The 13,490-nt window shown below is 42.9% G+C and overlaps 1 protein-coding gene across 1 annotated transcript in view; it reads left to right on the plus strand.

The window, feature by feature from the left end:
- Positions 1-13,490, plus strand: part of dock8 (dedicator of cytokinesis 8) — a 58,614-nt gene that overhangs the window by 24,948 nt on the left and 20,176 nt on the right. Inside the window, exons 13-34 of the mRNA XM_052068435.1 lie at positions 320-413; positions 515-677; positions 2,376-2,493; positions 2,841-2,911; positions 3,462-3,606; positions 3,688-3,789; positions 3,890-3,985; positions 4,104-4,338; positions 4,407-4,568; positions 5,197-5,375; positions 5,983-6,075; positions 6,548-6,643; positions 7,814-7,963; positions 8,039-8,152; positions 8,764-8,919; positions 9,066-9,205; positions 9,292-9,455; positions 10,071-10,222; positions 12,168-12,350; positions 12,438-12,564; positions 12,964-13,051; positions 13,127-13,223. Of these exons, the coding sequence (XP_051924395.1) occupies positions 320-413; positions 515-677; positions 2,376-2,493; positions 2,841-2,911; positions 3,462-3,606; positions 3,688-3,789; positions 3,890-3,985; positions 4,104-4,338; positions 4,407-4,568; positions 5,197-5,375; positions 5,983-6,075; positions 6,548-6,643; positions 7,814-7,963; positions 8,039-8,152; positions 8,764-8,919; positions 9,066-9,205; positions 9,292-9,455; positions 10,071-10,222; positions 12,168-12,350; positions 12,438-12,564; positions 12,964-13,051; positions 13,127-13,223 (2,925 nt within the window). The remainder of the gene's footprint in view (positions 1-319; positions 414-514; positions 678-2,375; positions 2,494-2,840; positions 2,912-3,461; positions 3,607-3,687; positions 3,790-3,889; positions 3,986-4,103; positions 4,339-4,406; positions 4,569-5,196; positions 5,376-5,982; positions 6,076-6,547; positions 6,644-7,813; positions 7,964-8,038; positions 8,153-8,763; positions 8,920-9,065; positions 9,206-9,291; positions 9,456-10,070; positions 10,223-12,167; positions 12,351-12,437; positions 12,565-12,963; positions 13,052-13,126; positions 13,224-13,490) is intronic.

Here is a 13,490-nt window from a genome sequence, read left to right on the forward strand (position 1 = left end):
GGCTTTTATAATAAAGTCGTAAGTCCCCATTCTATTGTATTTTCATAATTCCCTCTTTTTGAAAAAAAGTACACAGATGTATTAAAACTACAGAAATAAATGTATATTTAAAAATGTCCTTCCATCCATTTTCTATAGCGTATTAGGATCACGCGTGAGACCAATCCATGTCCTGAATGATTCACCAATAGTGCAGACAATGACAAATCGGTAGCATTGACATGACAATGAAGCTGGCATTCTAGTATTAGTTGTAGAAGAGTATTAGTGATAGTGTCGCACATTACATCATTAAAGTCGTTTATTTTTTCTGCTTCAGGAAGGGGATCGTTTGAGTGACGAGGACTTGCTCAAATTCCTGTATGAGATAAAGAAAACATCCACTCCACAAAGACGAATCAAGACGATATCAGGTTCCCCCTTGTCATGTTTAAGAAAAAAAATGTTCAGTTGGGTTTTATGGTGAAATGCTGCAAAACCAACGGTCACATTCATTCATGTCTTGTCGCTTCAGGCTCCATAAAGTTGGACATGTCTCCACTGCACGACTTACCTCAGGCTTGTTTGTCCACCGAGCTCATCCCCCTCATTCCCGTGGCGGAGAAGAATATCCGACATGTCAAAGAAGTGCTGGAGTTTCCCTCCAGTGAGGTTTACGTGCCTCATAACATTTACAGGTGAGCCGCAGTGACACATGTAAAAAACACTCCTATAATGTATACTCGAAGTCAGTGGTCCCCAAAAACCGGTCCGTGGACCACTACCGGGCCTCGACCCGTTTGGGACCGGGCCGCACAGAGACAGACCTGCGACTCGAGCCATTTGGAGTCCCCCTTCTAACTTTGGTTTGCTAGTTCAAATAAACAGAATCCTCCAATAAATGCAAGAAGAAGCAGTAGACAGAAAGTAATTGGATTAAATTGGCCAAACGGACAGCTAAAAGCGCAGCTCCAGGGCAGCCATGACTTCCGAAGATGAAGCGATTTTGACAAGAGAAGTTCCTCCCTTGGCGGGATCGCCAGAGCGACGTAGAGGAGGAATCTGTTGTGCGTGCTATGCCGTCAAAAACAAGGCAATGCAAGAAACCGGTTGATTCATTTGAACACGTGGCAAAAAGCGGAGTTTGAACAGCCTGCCCATGTAAACATTAGCAGTTTAGTCGCTAATAACTAACCCGCAGCCACCGGGTGGAAGCAGCAATCAATCGTGTCATCTTTTGATCAGACCCATTTGCAAGTAGCAATGATGCTAATGCCCTAAGTAGCATCGTAATTTAATTACGTTATGATTTCTAATTGTTAATAAAATGTTGAATTACTCAATTATTATCTTTGTTGTCAGTAGCAGTGCTTTCAAACTGCCAATTTAAAAACTATGAAAAAAAATGGGTGCCGGTTCGCAAACAAAAAAACGCTGGGGAGCACTGCTCTAAGTAAGATGTGTGAGAGTGTTGAAAGTATGGTAGTAAAACGCAGAAATTGGAAATACAAACATGGTTTTGTAAGGAGAAAAAGAAAATAGCCTCAGGTTCAAACAGGCCTTCTTGTTCAAACAGAAACTGTTCTTTTTTTCCCTCCTACAAGCCTCAGGCAACGAAAACAGTCATGCTGCACTCATTAGTCTCAAGAGGTGGTGTCGCTCATTGCATTCGTACTGGATTCTGCATTTTTATTTGAAAGGCGGCATTACGGAAAGTTGACTTCAATTTTTAAAAAATATTTTATACAAATAGTGAGGATAAGCGGTTTGGATAATGGATGGGCAGGGAGTTTGGGCTTTGGAGTGCCTGACCGCCCATCGAGTGTGAAATTGATAAATTAGCCAGTCATTTGCCATCTGGAGTCTCCTGCTCTGGAGATAGTTTCAGAGTCTCCTGAAATCTCAAACAATACCACCCAAAAATATCTTGATTTGTTGCTTGTCAATTAAAGTATGGGGGAGGGGGGGGGCGGTTAACTGTCCATCCGATACCTAAGCAATGTCACGAAGCTTTGCAAATGTTCACAATGCGCACCGTCTGAACCATCTGGAAGCTGTTTTCAATTTAATGTTTACATAATAAAGAAAAATATACACAATTTGAAAACAAAAAGGTCTGAAACTTGAAAGAATATCAGTGAGAACGATGACATAATGATGCCAAATATTTTGGGACACCCTGTAAGGTAATCATAAAGAACTGCATGCATGCTCTGACAATGTCTTCAATGTTGTCTTCCTATTTACTGATGTCAAGATGTTTCAATTTCGTGTTGAAAGCAAAGTAAACCTGTTTCCCAATACGTCACTCATTGCAAAGTTACACACATGTCACTATTGCCCTCTAGTGTTTAAAACATGAATGACACCACTTTTCCTCCCTTTGTATTCTGCAGGAACTTGCTCTTTATTTATCCCCAGAGGCTGAACTTTGTCAACAGGCTGACGTCTGCACGAAACATCACCATCAAAATCCAGTTTATGAGTGGAGAGGACCCCAGCTGCGCACTGCCAGTGAGCACAGATGCTACCTCTCAAACTATACAGACGCACACAGACACACACACACACACACAAAAGTAGTTGGTAAAAGTTGGTTTAGAAAGAATGTAAAGTTATGAAAAGCTCTGCTCAAAAAAAGTGTTTAAAACAATGGTTGGACTGTACCACAGTCTCTTTTTCTGGGTGTCGTCCAATAGATTATAATCTTAGATAATGGACGTTTAAGTACCCTGTAAGATATTCAACAAAACACTTGGTTTGCAATATTAAACACTGCCACAATAATAAAGTAAACATACTGCACGCCAATTCAAACCAAACTTTTATGAATTGTCCGTGTGTATGTTTTTCCCCCCCAGGTCATTTTTGGCAAATCCAGTGGCCCTGAATTTGTGCGAGAGGTTTACACACCTGTTACCTACCATAACAAGCAAGTACAGTTATGCACCTCTACCCCATGGTTTACCTTTTGTTCAATGTGTTGAAATACAACTTGTTTAAAAAGTTCAGCGAAATAAGTTTCAATGCGATTGATGCAGATGGGAGGCTGTGAAACAAATGCTTTTATATTTTCTTTCATTCCTACAGATTTTTATGCATTTTTTGTGTTTGAATGTGTTGAAAAAGTGTTGGGATTATTTATTTATTTATTTTTTTGGTCTCCTTATAGCGGCTTTTTATCTCTTGTGTAGGTTAGGATCACTGTACTTGAATGCAGTTATGCAATGACATATTTGAAAACATGTATTTTAAAATAAATACAGTTGTCTGCTTCCAACGGTCTCCTCATATAATTTTGACGTTCCCAATGATGCCCTATTGATGAATAGTAACTTTAATTTTTTTTAAATCTGCAAATTTAGTGATCACACAGGTGCAAGCAGCTGAAAAATGGACTGTCAAGTTTTAGGAACAAAATGCCACCGTTTAGGGGCAGTCTGGAGCCCCTGCCGTCTCTAAGTCTCTCCTTTTTTGGTCAGATCACCGGATTTCTACGAGGAGGTGAAGCTGGCCCTTCCCGCCCGTCTAACGGAGCGACACCACTTGCTTTTCACCTTTTACCACATCAGCTGCCATCAGAAGCAGAACCAGAGCAACGGCTGCGAAACGCTCATTGGCTTTTCTGTAAGCGTCATGATCATACAAAATGAGTTTTGTGTCTTTTTGGGGAGGTACAATGTTCTTTGTTGCGTTTGCCTCATCTAGTGGCTGCCCATATGGATAAATGACAGACTGCACACGGGTCAGTTCTGCTTGCCCATCGCCTTGGAGCGACTCCCTACGAATTACTCGTTGCACACTGCTGAGGTAAACATGTTTAAAGATACCTCTCAGCATTCCTTTTTATTTTTTTTCTTGGATAAATCCGCCCGATTATTGAGTTTGCTGCCTTTTGTTTGTTTTGCAGAAACTCCCTTCTCAAACCATCCCAGTCAAGTGGATGGAAAGTCACAAGGGATTGTTCAATCTGGAGGTCCAGGCTGTGTCGTCCGTGCACACTCAGGTCAGTTCAAGGTCATGGTTTAGCACAGTAGTCCTAAAAACCTTTATGCCAGATACTACCTAGAAATAATGTGCACTATATAGCTACTATACCCCCACTCTCTTGCTTTATCCACCAGGACAACCACTTGGAACGCTTTTTTACCCTGTGTCACGCACTGGAGGGCGGCGCCATTTTCCCGCTGCGCGTCCGAGAGGAGAAGATTCCCGAGAACAAGTTGGAGCACGAGCTGAAGCTCAGCATCATCTCCCTGTCGTCGTCCAGCCTGGAACCGCTGGTGCTTTTCCTACACCTGGTGCTGGACAATCTCTTCACGCTCATCATGCAGCCCATGCTCATCGCTGGCCAGACCGGTGAGATGATGATGATATCGCTGACTTCGATGCATCCGATAGATATATCATGACGTCCTTTTTTTCAGCCAACCTGGCCCAGATTGCCTTCGAGTCGGTGGTGTCAATTGTCAACAGTCTGCATAACAGTCAGGAGCTGACCAGGGACCAGCAGGGTCGAAACAGCCTTTTGGCGACTTACCTCTACTGGGTGTTTCGTCTACCTGACCCGCCTCGGGACATTCCAAATGGTACGCACTCATGAATATGCACCGAGATACATTTCTGTTTGGAATAGAAACCGAAATTGCCCAAAGGTTTGAATAATTTCCACTTATATTATTTGCTCTCTGTGAATTTAATACTAATTAATCCTTCTGTGAATTTGCAAAACTCAAATATGCAAGGGTTTACTAATGTTGTCAACTTACGTGTGGGAAGTGCAAAATTACGTTTCTACTTGTGTTGAAATACAATAGTTTATAGTAAAACCTGAAAAGAATAATGTGTGATAAACAAGCCTTTGACAAATACAGCTTTCAGTGATATATGCATCCACGATTCCATTCATCCATTTTCTATGTCGGTTATCAAGCTCACAGGTGAGCCAGAGCCTACCCTAGCTAACCTCACAGCAGCCAATTGCAAGCCACAGAGGGATCAACAAATATTCACACAGACATTTACACTAAATGAAAACTCATGCAATCTAAGATGAATGTTTTTGGAATGTGGGATGAAGCGGGAGAACCTGGAGAAAAGCCTCACAAGCACACAAAGGCCCAGATTCAAACCCCTAACCTTAGAACTAACAGAGTTCCTCCCTGGGTGTCCACTCAAAAGCCAAGCTGACACTAATCTGCGGTTTCCTGAAAACAGGAACAGGTGGTGTCATGCCATCCACAGAGAGCCGTTACAGCACGATGGGCCGAGCCGCCGCGGCCACAGTGGGCAACATGCTACTGCAGTCCAGGATCCGCAGTAGCAGCAACCCTGACATCCCTGCGCCTCATTCGTTAACCGAGGATGCTGAGGTCAGGCACATCTTGGCCGCCAAGGTATGCCCGAGGTGGGAGTGAGTGACATTTGAGCAAGTCATAAGTCTCACTTTTTGTCACACGTTAACGGTTTCAAACCAGTCTCTATGTCGTATATTACTTTGTTGCCTTCTCACTTAAATGCACAGCCAACATCGCTTGCCTTTGTGGTTTTGTAGTGATGCTGCAAGTTAGATGTCAAAGTTGCTAATTTAGGCACTTCCAAGTAAAGTTGAGGGCTCATGAATACCAAGTCAAAGGGGAGATGAGTCTTTCAGTTTTATCCGAAAAAGTCACAAATCCTAAAATTGGTTGCTTTAAAATGAGTACGGCCATGTCATGTGATATATCATGTGACACCTAAGCTGCTGAAAAAACAAAAAAGGATCGAACGGCTCCACAGGTAGCTTCACACTTTTTCTACATGATCACCCAGCATGTCTGTACACACACACACACACACACACACACACACACACACACACATACACGCATACACATCACAAGTCATTTGATTCCAGCTCCCACAGTACATTAGCTGTTGTAATAGGGCAGCAGACAGCGGTTCTAATGAGGACATCCATCATACTCGGTGTGATGGAACATGTATGTGTGTTTTTGTCTGCAGGGCCACAATGTCCCAGGGAGTCGCATGTCAACCATTTTGGACACAAACAGCCATCAGAACGCAACAGGAAGCACCAGACCCTCGAGCAGAAAGGTACGAGAAGTGGGGAGTGTCGCTTTGGTTACTTAGGTTATATAAAGCTTTTTTTTTTTTTACGCTGACTTAATAGCCGCTCCAAATTTATATGTATTTTAAAAACTAGCCAAATAATAGACAGTAAAATGGTTACAGAAAATACAAAATAAATCTCACCAAATATGCAATACATTGTACCAGAATTAGCCAGTCACTCTTAGTGTTTATTGTACTTGTTTTTATTTACATCACACTGTGAGCAGAAAATAAGATGAATGAAAACATGAAACAGTATAACGTTTTTTTTGGTCCCCTGTATTTAGCTTAGGAACTAATGATCATCTTTTGAGCAACAATGTCCAATGTCCACTAGATGTCAGTGTGGCATACATTTTTTCCCTCTTTTTTTCCTCCATTCCAAGTTCTACCACGTAAGAGCAAAAATAGGTTGTCTTATATACGCGCTATTCTGTGTTTTTGTGTCTTGCAGCAGTTTCACGAGGAGCTGGCCCTACAAATGGTGGTCAGCACGGGAGTGTGTAGGGAAAACGCCTACAAATATGCCTGGTTCTTCTTTGAGCTGCTGGTCAGTAAATTCATTGACACAATGAAAAAAGTTGAGATTTGTATGTGTCATTCATCACATCAATTGACCATGAAACTCTTTTTCCCTCTCACTCGCCCCTCTCTGTTTTTCTCTCTTCCTCCCTTCCTTTGTTTTTACTGAAGCATATCATTACTCACATTTATTCTCAACCCCTCCATTAATCTCACTTAGTCAATCTTGTCCTGCAATGACCTCACTTTAGGGATGAATCAAAATCAGGCCATAGTCGATGCGCTTTTATAATTTTACCATTGAGGCGCTCAATTGGATCAACTTCACTTTTTTTTGTGTTTGACAATAGCCTTTTTTTCCTAGTGTAATTCCTATCGTATAAAGTGACAGATATCATGAATAACTGGTAAGAGGAGTGTTCACATGAATGATCCTTGTACCTGTGGCGTGATTGAGCATGCGGGGTTTTATTTTTCCCTTTACATTTTTTTTTAACTGTACAGATTATTTCTAGTTATTTCGATTTTACTCTTGTATTCTATTTATATAGTACGTATTTGTGGTTAGGCATTTGCATATTTGCTGATTTTTTTTTTTTAACCTGTCCTTCGAAATTTCCAAGATTAGTTTACCAGTCGTGGGTATGCATAACTGCACCCACACTAGCTCTGTCGTTCTACAACTTTTCATGTAAATCCTCAAAAAACACTTAGCTCTACAAGTTGCAAAGTCACAAGTCATGTGCTCATCAAACGAGACACAATTCATTTCACATATTTCTAAGCCACAACTGTAGCGATCAAACAGTCTGATCACACTGCAATTGAATATAATTTAAAAAAGACTGTGAATCTGTTCAAATGTGTTGCACATAAATAAAATTACATTAAAAAATGTGCAATGCAGAATGTTTTCAAATAGTCATTTTTTAAAAAGATTAAATGCAAATCTATCACAATTAGAAGTTAAACAACTGAACTGTACTTTGGGTGTGATTCCTTTGCACACCACTAGGGGTTACCAAACTTTGAGAATCTTTTCACGAGACAATTGTTCTGAACTTTAGGTTTAAGTATGAATACTCCTTAAATGTTCTTCGGTCAACATGCAAATCACAATGCATGTGCAGAGCCACTTGCAAAGCCACTTGATGGGGGATTAAATTACGCTTATTGTCCTCACCTTTCATCCAAACAGGTGAAAAGTATGGCCCAGCACGTGTCTCAGCCGGACCAAAACAGCCTCCCGCGTAGGAGCCGCTTCTCCGACCGCTTTAAAGACGACATCACCACCATCGTCTCAGTGGTCACGGCTGAGATCGGAACCATCCTGGTCAAACAGCAGAAGGTAGGGCAGTGATGCGTCCTAGCTTAGCACCAGTGAGACACTTCGCCAGTTCCAATTTGGTGACGTCTGTTTCAGGAGGTGGAGCAAGCGGAGAAAGTCAACATCAGCCTGGCCTTCTTCCTGTACGACTTGCTGTCGCTAATGGACCGTGGCTTTGTATTCATGCTAGTGAAAAACTACTGCAATCAGGTATAGCTGAGTGGATGCAACATTAGTCACACCTGCACAATATGAATACAGCACACCAAATATAAGAGGTTTTAATTGAGTTTTGTGATGTATTAATGTATGTAATATTTCTTAGTGTTGTCGATTTCATTGACCACTCAATTGGTCAATATTTGAAGCTTTTGCTGTTAGCCCACGCTCATCTGTGCATCCAACAAAACTCAATGCAGCTCTGTTTACCTTCCGGCTTTAACTTGATGTGTTTTTTTTTCCCGCATCATTATGCCTCTACAATATCTTACACAGTATAGCCACTTCAAAGTGGCTTTGGTCTTCATCCATTCTAGCCGATCATGAAATGGGCTGAAAAACTTTGTGCGGAAGTGGTTATTACTGAAATTAGCTACACTGTTATGTAACAGTGGTTTGAAGTGTAAAATGAAGAAGATTTACTTGGTCACACTTGATGGGAGCGATGCAACAACTGTGTTGGGATAAAAGCAATAAAAGGTCAATTTTCCATGATATATGCCCCATCATATTGTCTTTGCAATCGTACACAGAAGCCTCTTTCACACTATAGTGATCCTGCAACATGCCATTTTTTCACACGCGCTCTTTTTCTCTTCCAGATGTCCGCCAAAAGTGTTTCGATGCCAACACTGATCAGCATGCGTCTGGAGTTCCTGCGAATCCTGTGTAGTCACGAGCACTACCTCAACCTCAGCCTGTTTTTCAGCAGTCCGGCCTCGGCTCCTGCTTCTCCGTGCCCGTCCATCTCCTCACAGGTCCGTCTTTGGCCACTCTTTGAGCATTAATTTATTTAGGGTTTTTTTAGCCATTCCACTATATCAGCTTTTCTTTGCTCTATACAGTTATATAGTAATAATAATTTGTGTGGCATGAGCATATCGCGTTGTGTGTCTCCATACAGAGCTCCGGTTCGTGTAGCTTCCAAGAGCAGCAAAGGATCCTGGGACTGTTTGAGCTCTCTCAGGAGTTCAAGCAGCAGCACTACCTCACAGGGCTGCTGCTCACCGAGCTCAATGCAGCCCTCGACATGGAGTCAGAGGGGTACGGAAAAAGGGGGCAAAATGCTTCATGAACGCCGTAAAGGTGGGGCATCATGAGCTTGGTTGTTTGACTGCGTGCGTCTTCAGGGGAAAGGTCCAGAGGAAGGCCATCAACGCCATCTTCAGCCTGTTGTGCTCTCACGATCTGGACCATCGCTGCATCAAGAGCGAGGTCAGAGCGAAGATGGCCACCCTCTACTTGCCCCTGGTGGGCATCATCATTGACTCCACCAACTACCTGGATTTCACAGGTCTGTATTAGTTAAATACAGAAATAATTTTAATATAATATATAAAGAAATATAAGTAAATTCTACACTCAACTGAACGTTCTGTAAATGTGCATCACATTTACGGTACGTATACAGTGTTCAACTTTTTTTGGAATCTGAGCTGTGATTGGTTGCTACCCGAGCCCCCGAGTATCTCAGATTTCATTTTCGGTTGAAAGCAAGTGGCAAAATGGCCGCCCCCTCAGATGGGCAAAAATGGGTGGACTTTACTGCTTAACTCATATTCCATATATACAATATTAATCAGAATGCTGTGTTTAGACTAGTGGGGCTGCATCGAACATATTCTGGTAAAGAAAATTTTGGGGTTGACTTCTCCTCTAATGCGCTTTTTGGTCTAAACCCGACCAGTTAATGTAACAGTAAATTTACACTCGTTTCCAGGCTGTACTGACTATTTAACATTAGAGGTCTAAGAATCATTTCTTTAGTTTTCTCTACTCGGATTATATCATGAAATATTTACAAGAATGAGGTGTCTTCTCCATTTGTAAGATACAATACTTTACAGTATGATTCGTTATCCCTTCACTTGTGACCCTCGCAAGTTAGTCTGTGTGTCTGTCCCCACAGTGTCAGACGCGCGCTGCACGAAGAGCAAAAGTGGTGGACCCGAGGACGACCTTGACAGCGTGCCGCCCATCAATCAATCTGTTGCCATGGCGATCGCCGGCAACCCCTTCAACACGCTTGGGAGGAACGTTCTTGTTTCCATGGCATCCATGGTAAAAACCGTCAACTATCAAACTGTTTTTAGATGTATGGGTTTGTGTTTGTGTGTGTGTGTGTGGGGTGGGGGGTTGGGGTGGTATTCGGTATGCACGTGTACTGTGCCAAATATGTGAAGTTCACTGAGGTAGATTGATTAGCCGTCGTGCGCACGCACACGCACACGCACAAACACACACACTCACACACACACACACACACACACACACACACGAAAATATGATGGTTTATATGCAATGCTGTTTTAAGAGAGTCATCAAATCTAAAAAAAACACATCCATCATGTGTAGTATCTACCTATCAAACTACACAGTCACCTCCAAGAGATGCACTTCAGTGACCCCAGAATGTTTTTGCATGAAACACCCACCGCAGCGGAAAAGTGACTTTCACACAATGCAGCCCTCGGCTTGATATTTATCATAGTTTCAAACATGGCAGGTGTAGTACTTCAGCCGCTTCGATCGATGTTTTCGCGCACTTTTCCTCGCTCATTGATATTTTCACAGCGTTTGGTGGCAGAGCCGCGAACGGGTGGGAGAAAAAGTCAGGCTGGGTCCAACCAAGAGAATGAGAGGTTTTTGAGGCGGGACCCTCAAAAGCTTTGTGGCGATAATGGCCACATTTATCAAGAGCTGCCACACAAGTGAAGCAGCGGTAAACCTCTCGCATTGTAATTCATCATCAGGAGAATGAAGTTGAATTAGTCTGCTAGATTTTCACTTCCGTTAGATGAGGAAAAGAGGTACTTGACCATCCTTGCGGAGCTGGACAATTTGGTGTGTTAATGGTGCGTTGATAAGTTTTTCAATTGTGGCTGATGACCAGACTCAGTTTCTTGTACCATGTGTCTTGGCCAGAGTCAGCTGGGAGAGGCTGCGGTCACCTGTAACCCAAATAATGAATTTTGTTGAAGTGCTCTTGTTGGCCTCTTAGTCCGGTGTTCTAGTTTGTTATCTTTTTCATTTCTACTTAATTACATTTCATTTAATTTTACTTACTGTTTTTTTTGTTACATAATCGATGGTTTCGTGGTTTACACTCCTTTAATTTGATTTTTTATTTTCATTTATTCATCCATCCATCCATCCATCATCTACCGCTTATCCGGGGCCAATAGCTTTAGCAGGGAAGCCCAGACTTCCCTCTCCCTAGCTACTTCTTCCAGCTCTCCCCGGGGGATCCCGAGACATTCCCAGGCCAGCTGGGTGACATAGTCTCTCCAGCGTGTCCTGGGTCTTCCTCGGGGTCTCCTCCCGTGGGACATGCCCGGAACACCTCACCAGGGAGGCGCTCAGGAGGCATCCGAATCAGATGCCCAAGCCACCTCATCTGGCTCCTCTCGATGTGGAGGAGAAGCGGCTCGACTCTGAGCCCCTCCCGGATGACTGAGCTTCTCACCTTATCTCTAAGGGAGTTTTAATTTATTATTGTTTTAAAAAAAATACATTTAATTGCAGCTCACTCATGACACTGAACAGAATGCAGGGTTGAAAATGTTTGTTTTTAGTATCATTTAACATTTCGAATGTATTTTATTGATCTTTCATTTTAAAGTATAGTTTTACGCACCCTTTATGTTTTCATTTCGATATATTATTAATCTGCTTTTATTTAACAGACTCTTTTTACTTTTTGCTTTCAAAAAACTACAATTCTTTTGTTTTTATTTGATTGCTGCTTCCTCACGACTCCAGACAGGGTAAGCATTATATCGTGCCCCCCCCCCCCCCCGACCCCCCTAATACAATCACACATCTTACAGCAAAATACACTGCAAAATTGAGATGAAACCTACCCCGATTTTGATCACATCTACTTTCTTGTAAGAACGCATGAGAACATCCGGGTAATGTATTGTGGTCATCCGCTGCATTTCTTTCTACTTTCAAATGGGCTCTTACTTCTGTCTTGTGTCAAGCGTCTCCCTCCTTGTCCCAGCAGGGGAAGTCTGTAGCCACCCTGGCGGCGGACACCAGCCGTCACCTGCTGGTGTGCTTCCTGTGGGTGATGAAGAATGCCGACCGGAGTCTTATCCAGCGCTGGACTGTGGATATGCCCCCCTCTCAGCTCAACAAGCTGCTGGAGCTCCTCACTATCTGCGTGTCGTGTTTTGAGTACCGGGTCAGTTTGCTCGGCATCGTGGCGTCTGTTCAGAGGCCTTGTTGTTCAATAACTCCCTGTTATTTGTGTGTATTTGTATGTGTGTAGGCTCACCAGAGCAGCGATAAAGTGAGCACACAGGCTTTACAGAAATCCCAGCAGGCTAAGCTCCAGCTGGAAGAAGCCCTGCTGAGAGGGATGGGAGCCCGCGGGGAGATGATGAAGCGAGTTGGAGGTAAGGCGCACTTTAGGGACTACGCCGCCCGGGAGGGCATTGTTATCAGTTTTAGACCTTTGGACATTGTGTTCGTAATGGTCGTAATGGTCCAAAAATGCTATCTCATTATTCCATTTCAATAAAGATTTGTTTTTATAGATTCTGTGTCATTCAAAAGTAGTCAAAAGCTGTAGTGATGTCCGCTGGCACCTCCAGAAACCTTACATGTCATGTGTACCCAGGCAGAGCGATTGAGACCAAAGGAATAAATGACTTGATGATGATTTGAGCTTTCGCGACCACTATCCTCGGAATGTGTTTCTCATGACCATCAACAACAATTAGCAAACTTAATTAGGCACCCTTGTCCACATGGTTTGCTTTCTGATGTTCCTATTTTTTTTTTGTGTTTGTCAGGAATGGACAGAACCATAGGTCAAAGAGAGAATCTGCGCTGGAGGAAAGATCTCACCCAGTGGAGACAGACCAACGACAGACACGATAAGTACGTTTAGTGTCACTTCTCCAAACATACGCCATCTTTTTAATTCTGAATATTTGTCATCCCACCTGGCATCAGGACCAAGGCGGAGTTGGACCAGGAGGCTCTGATCAGCGGAAATCTGGCCACAGAGGCGAACCTCATCGTTTTAGACCTGTTGGAAACCATCGTGCAGGTCAGGAAGAGCACTCCTCTTAGCGGGGGGAGGGTGTTTTATGACAATCCTTTTGAATTTGAATATTCCTTTTAGGGCATTGAATCGCTCTCGTCTGGGCTGTTCGGGTTGCGCTAGAATTCCAAGTTAACATGAACACCGGTTGCGATTGCTTCGGCACCCTGAGAATAGGGTGACCGGGTCCGGATGAATGAGAATATTCACAGTCATCTTCCTCCTGCAAAATTTCTTTCGAGCAGTTTGAATTGGCTGCATTCACGTGTATAA

Source organism: Hippocampus zosterae, chromosome 6 (genome assembly GCF_025434085.1).
Source record: "Hippocampus zosterae strain Florida chromosome 6, ASM2543408v3, whole genome shotgun sequence".
Lineage (NCBI taxonomy): Eukaryota > Metazoa > Chordata > Actinopteri > Syngnathiformes > Syngnathidae > Hippocampus > Hippocampus zosterae.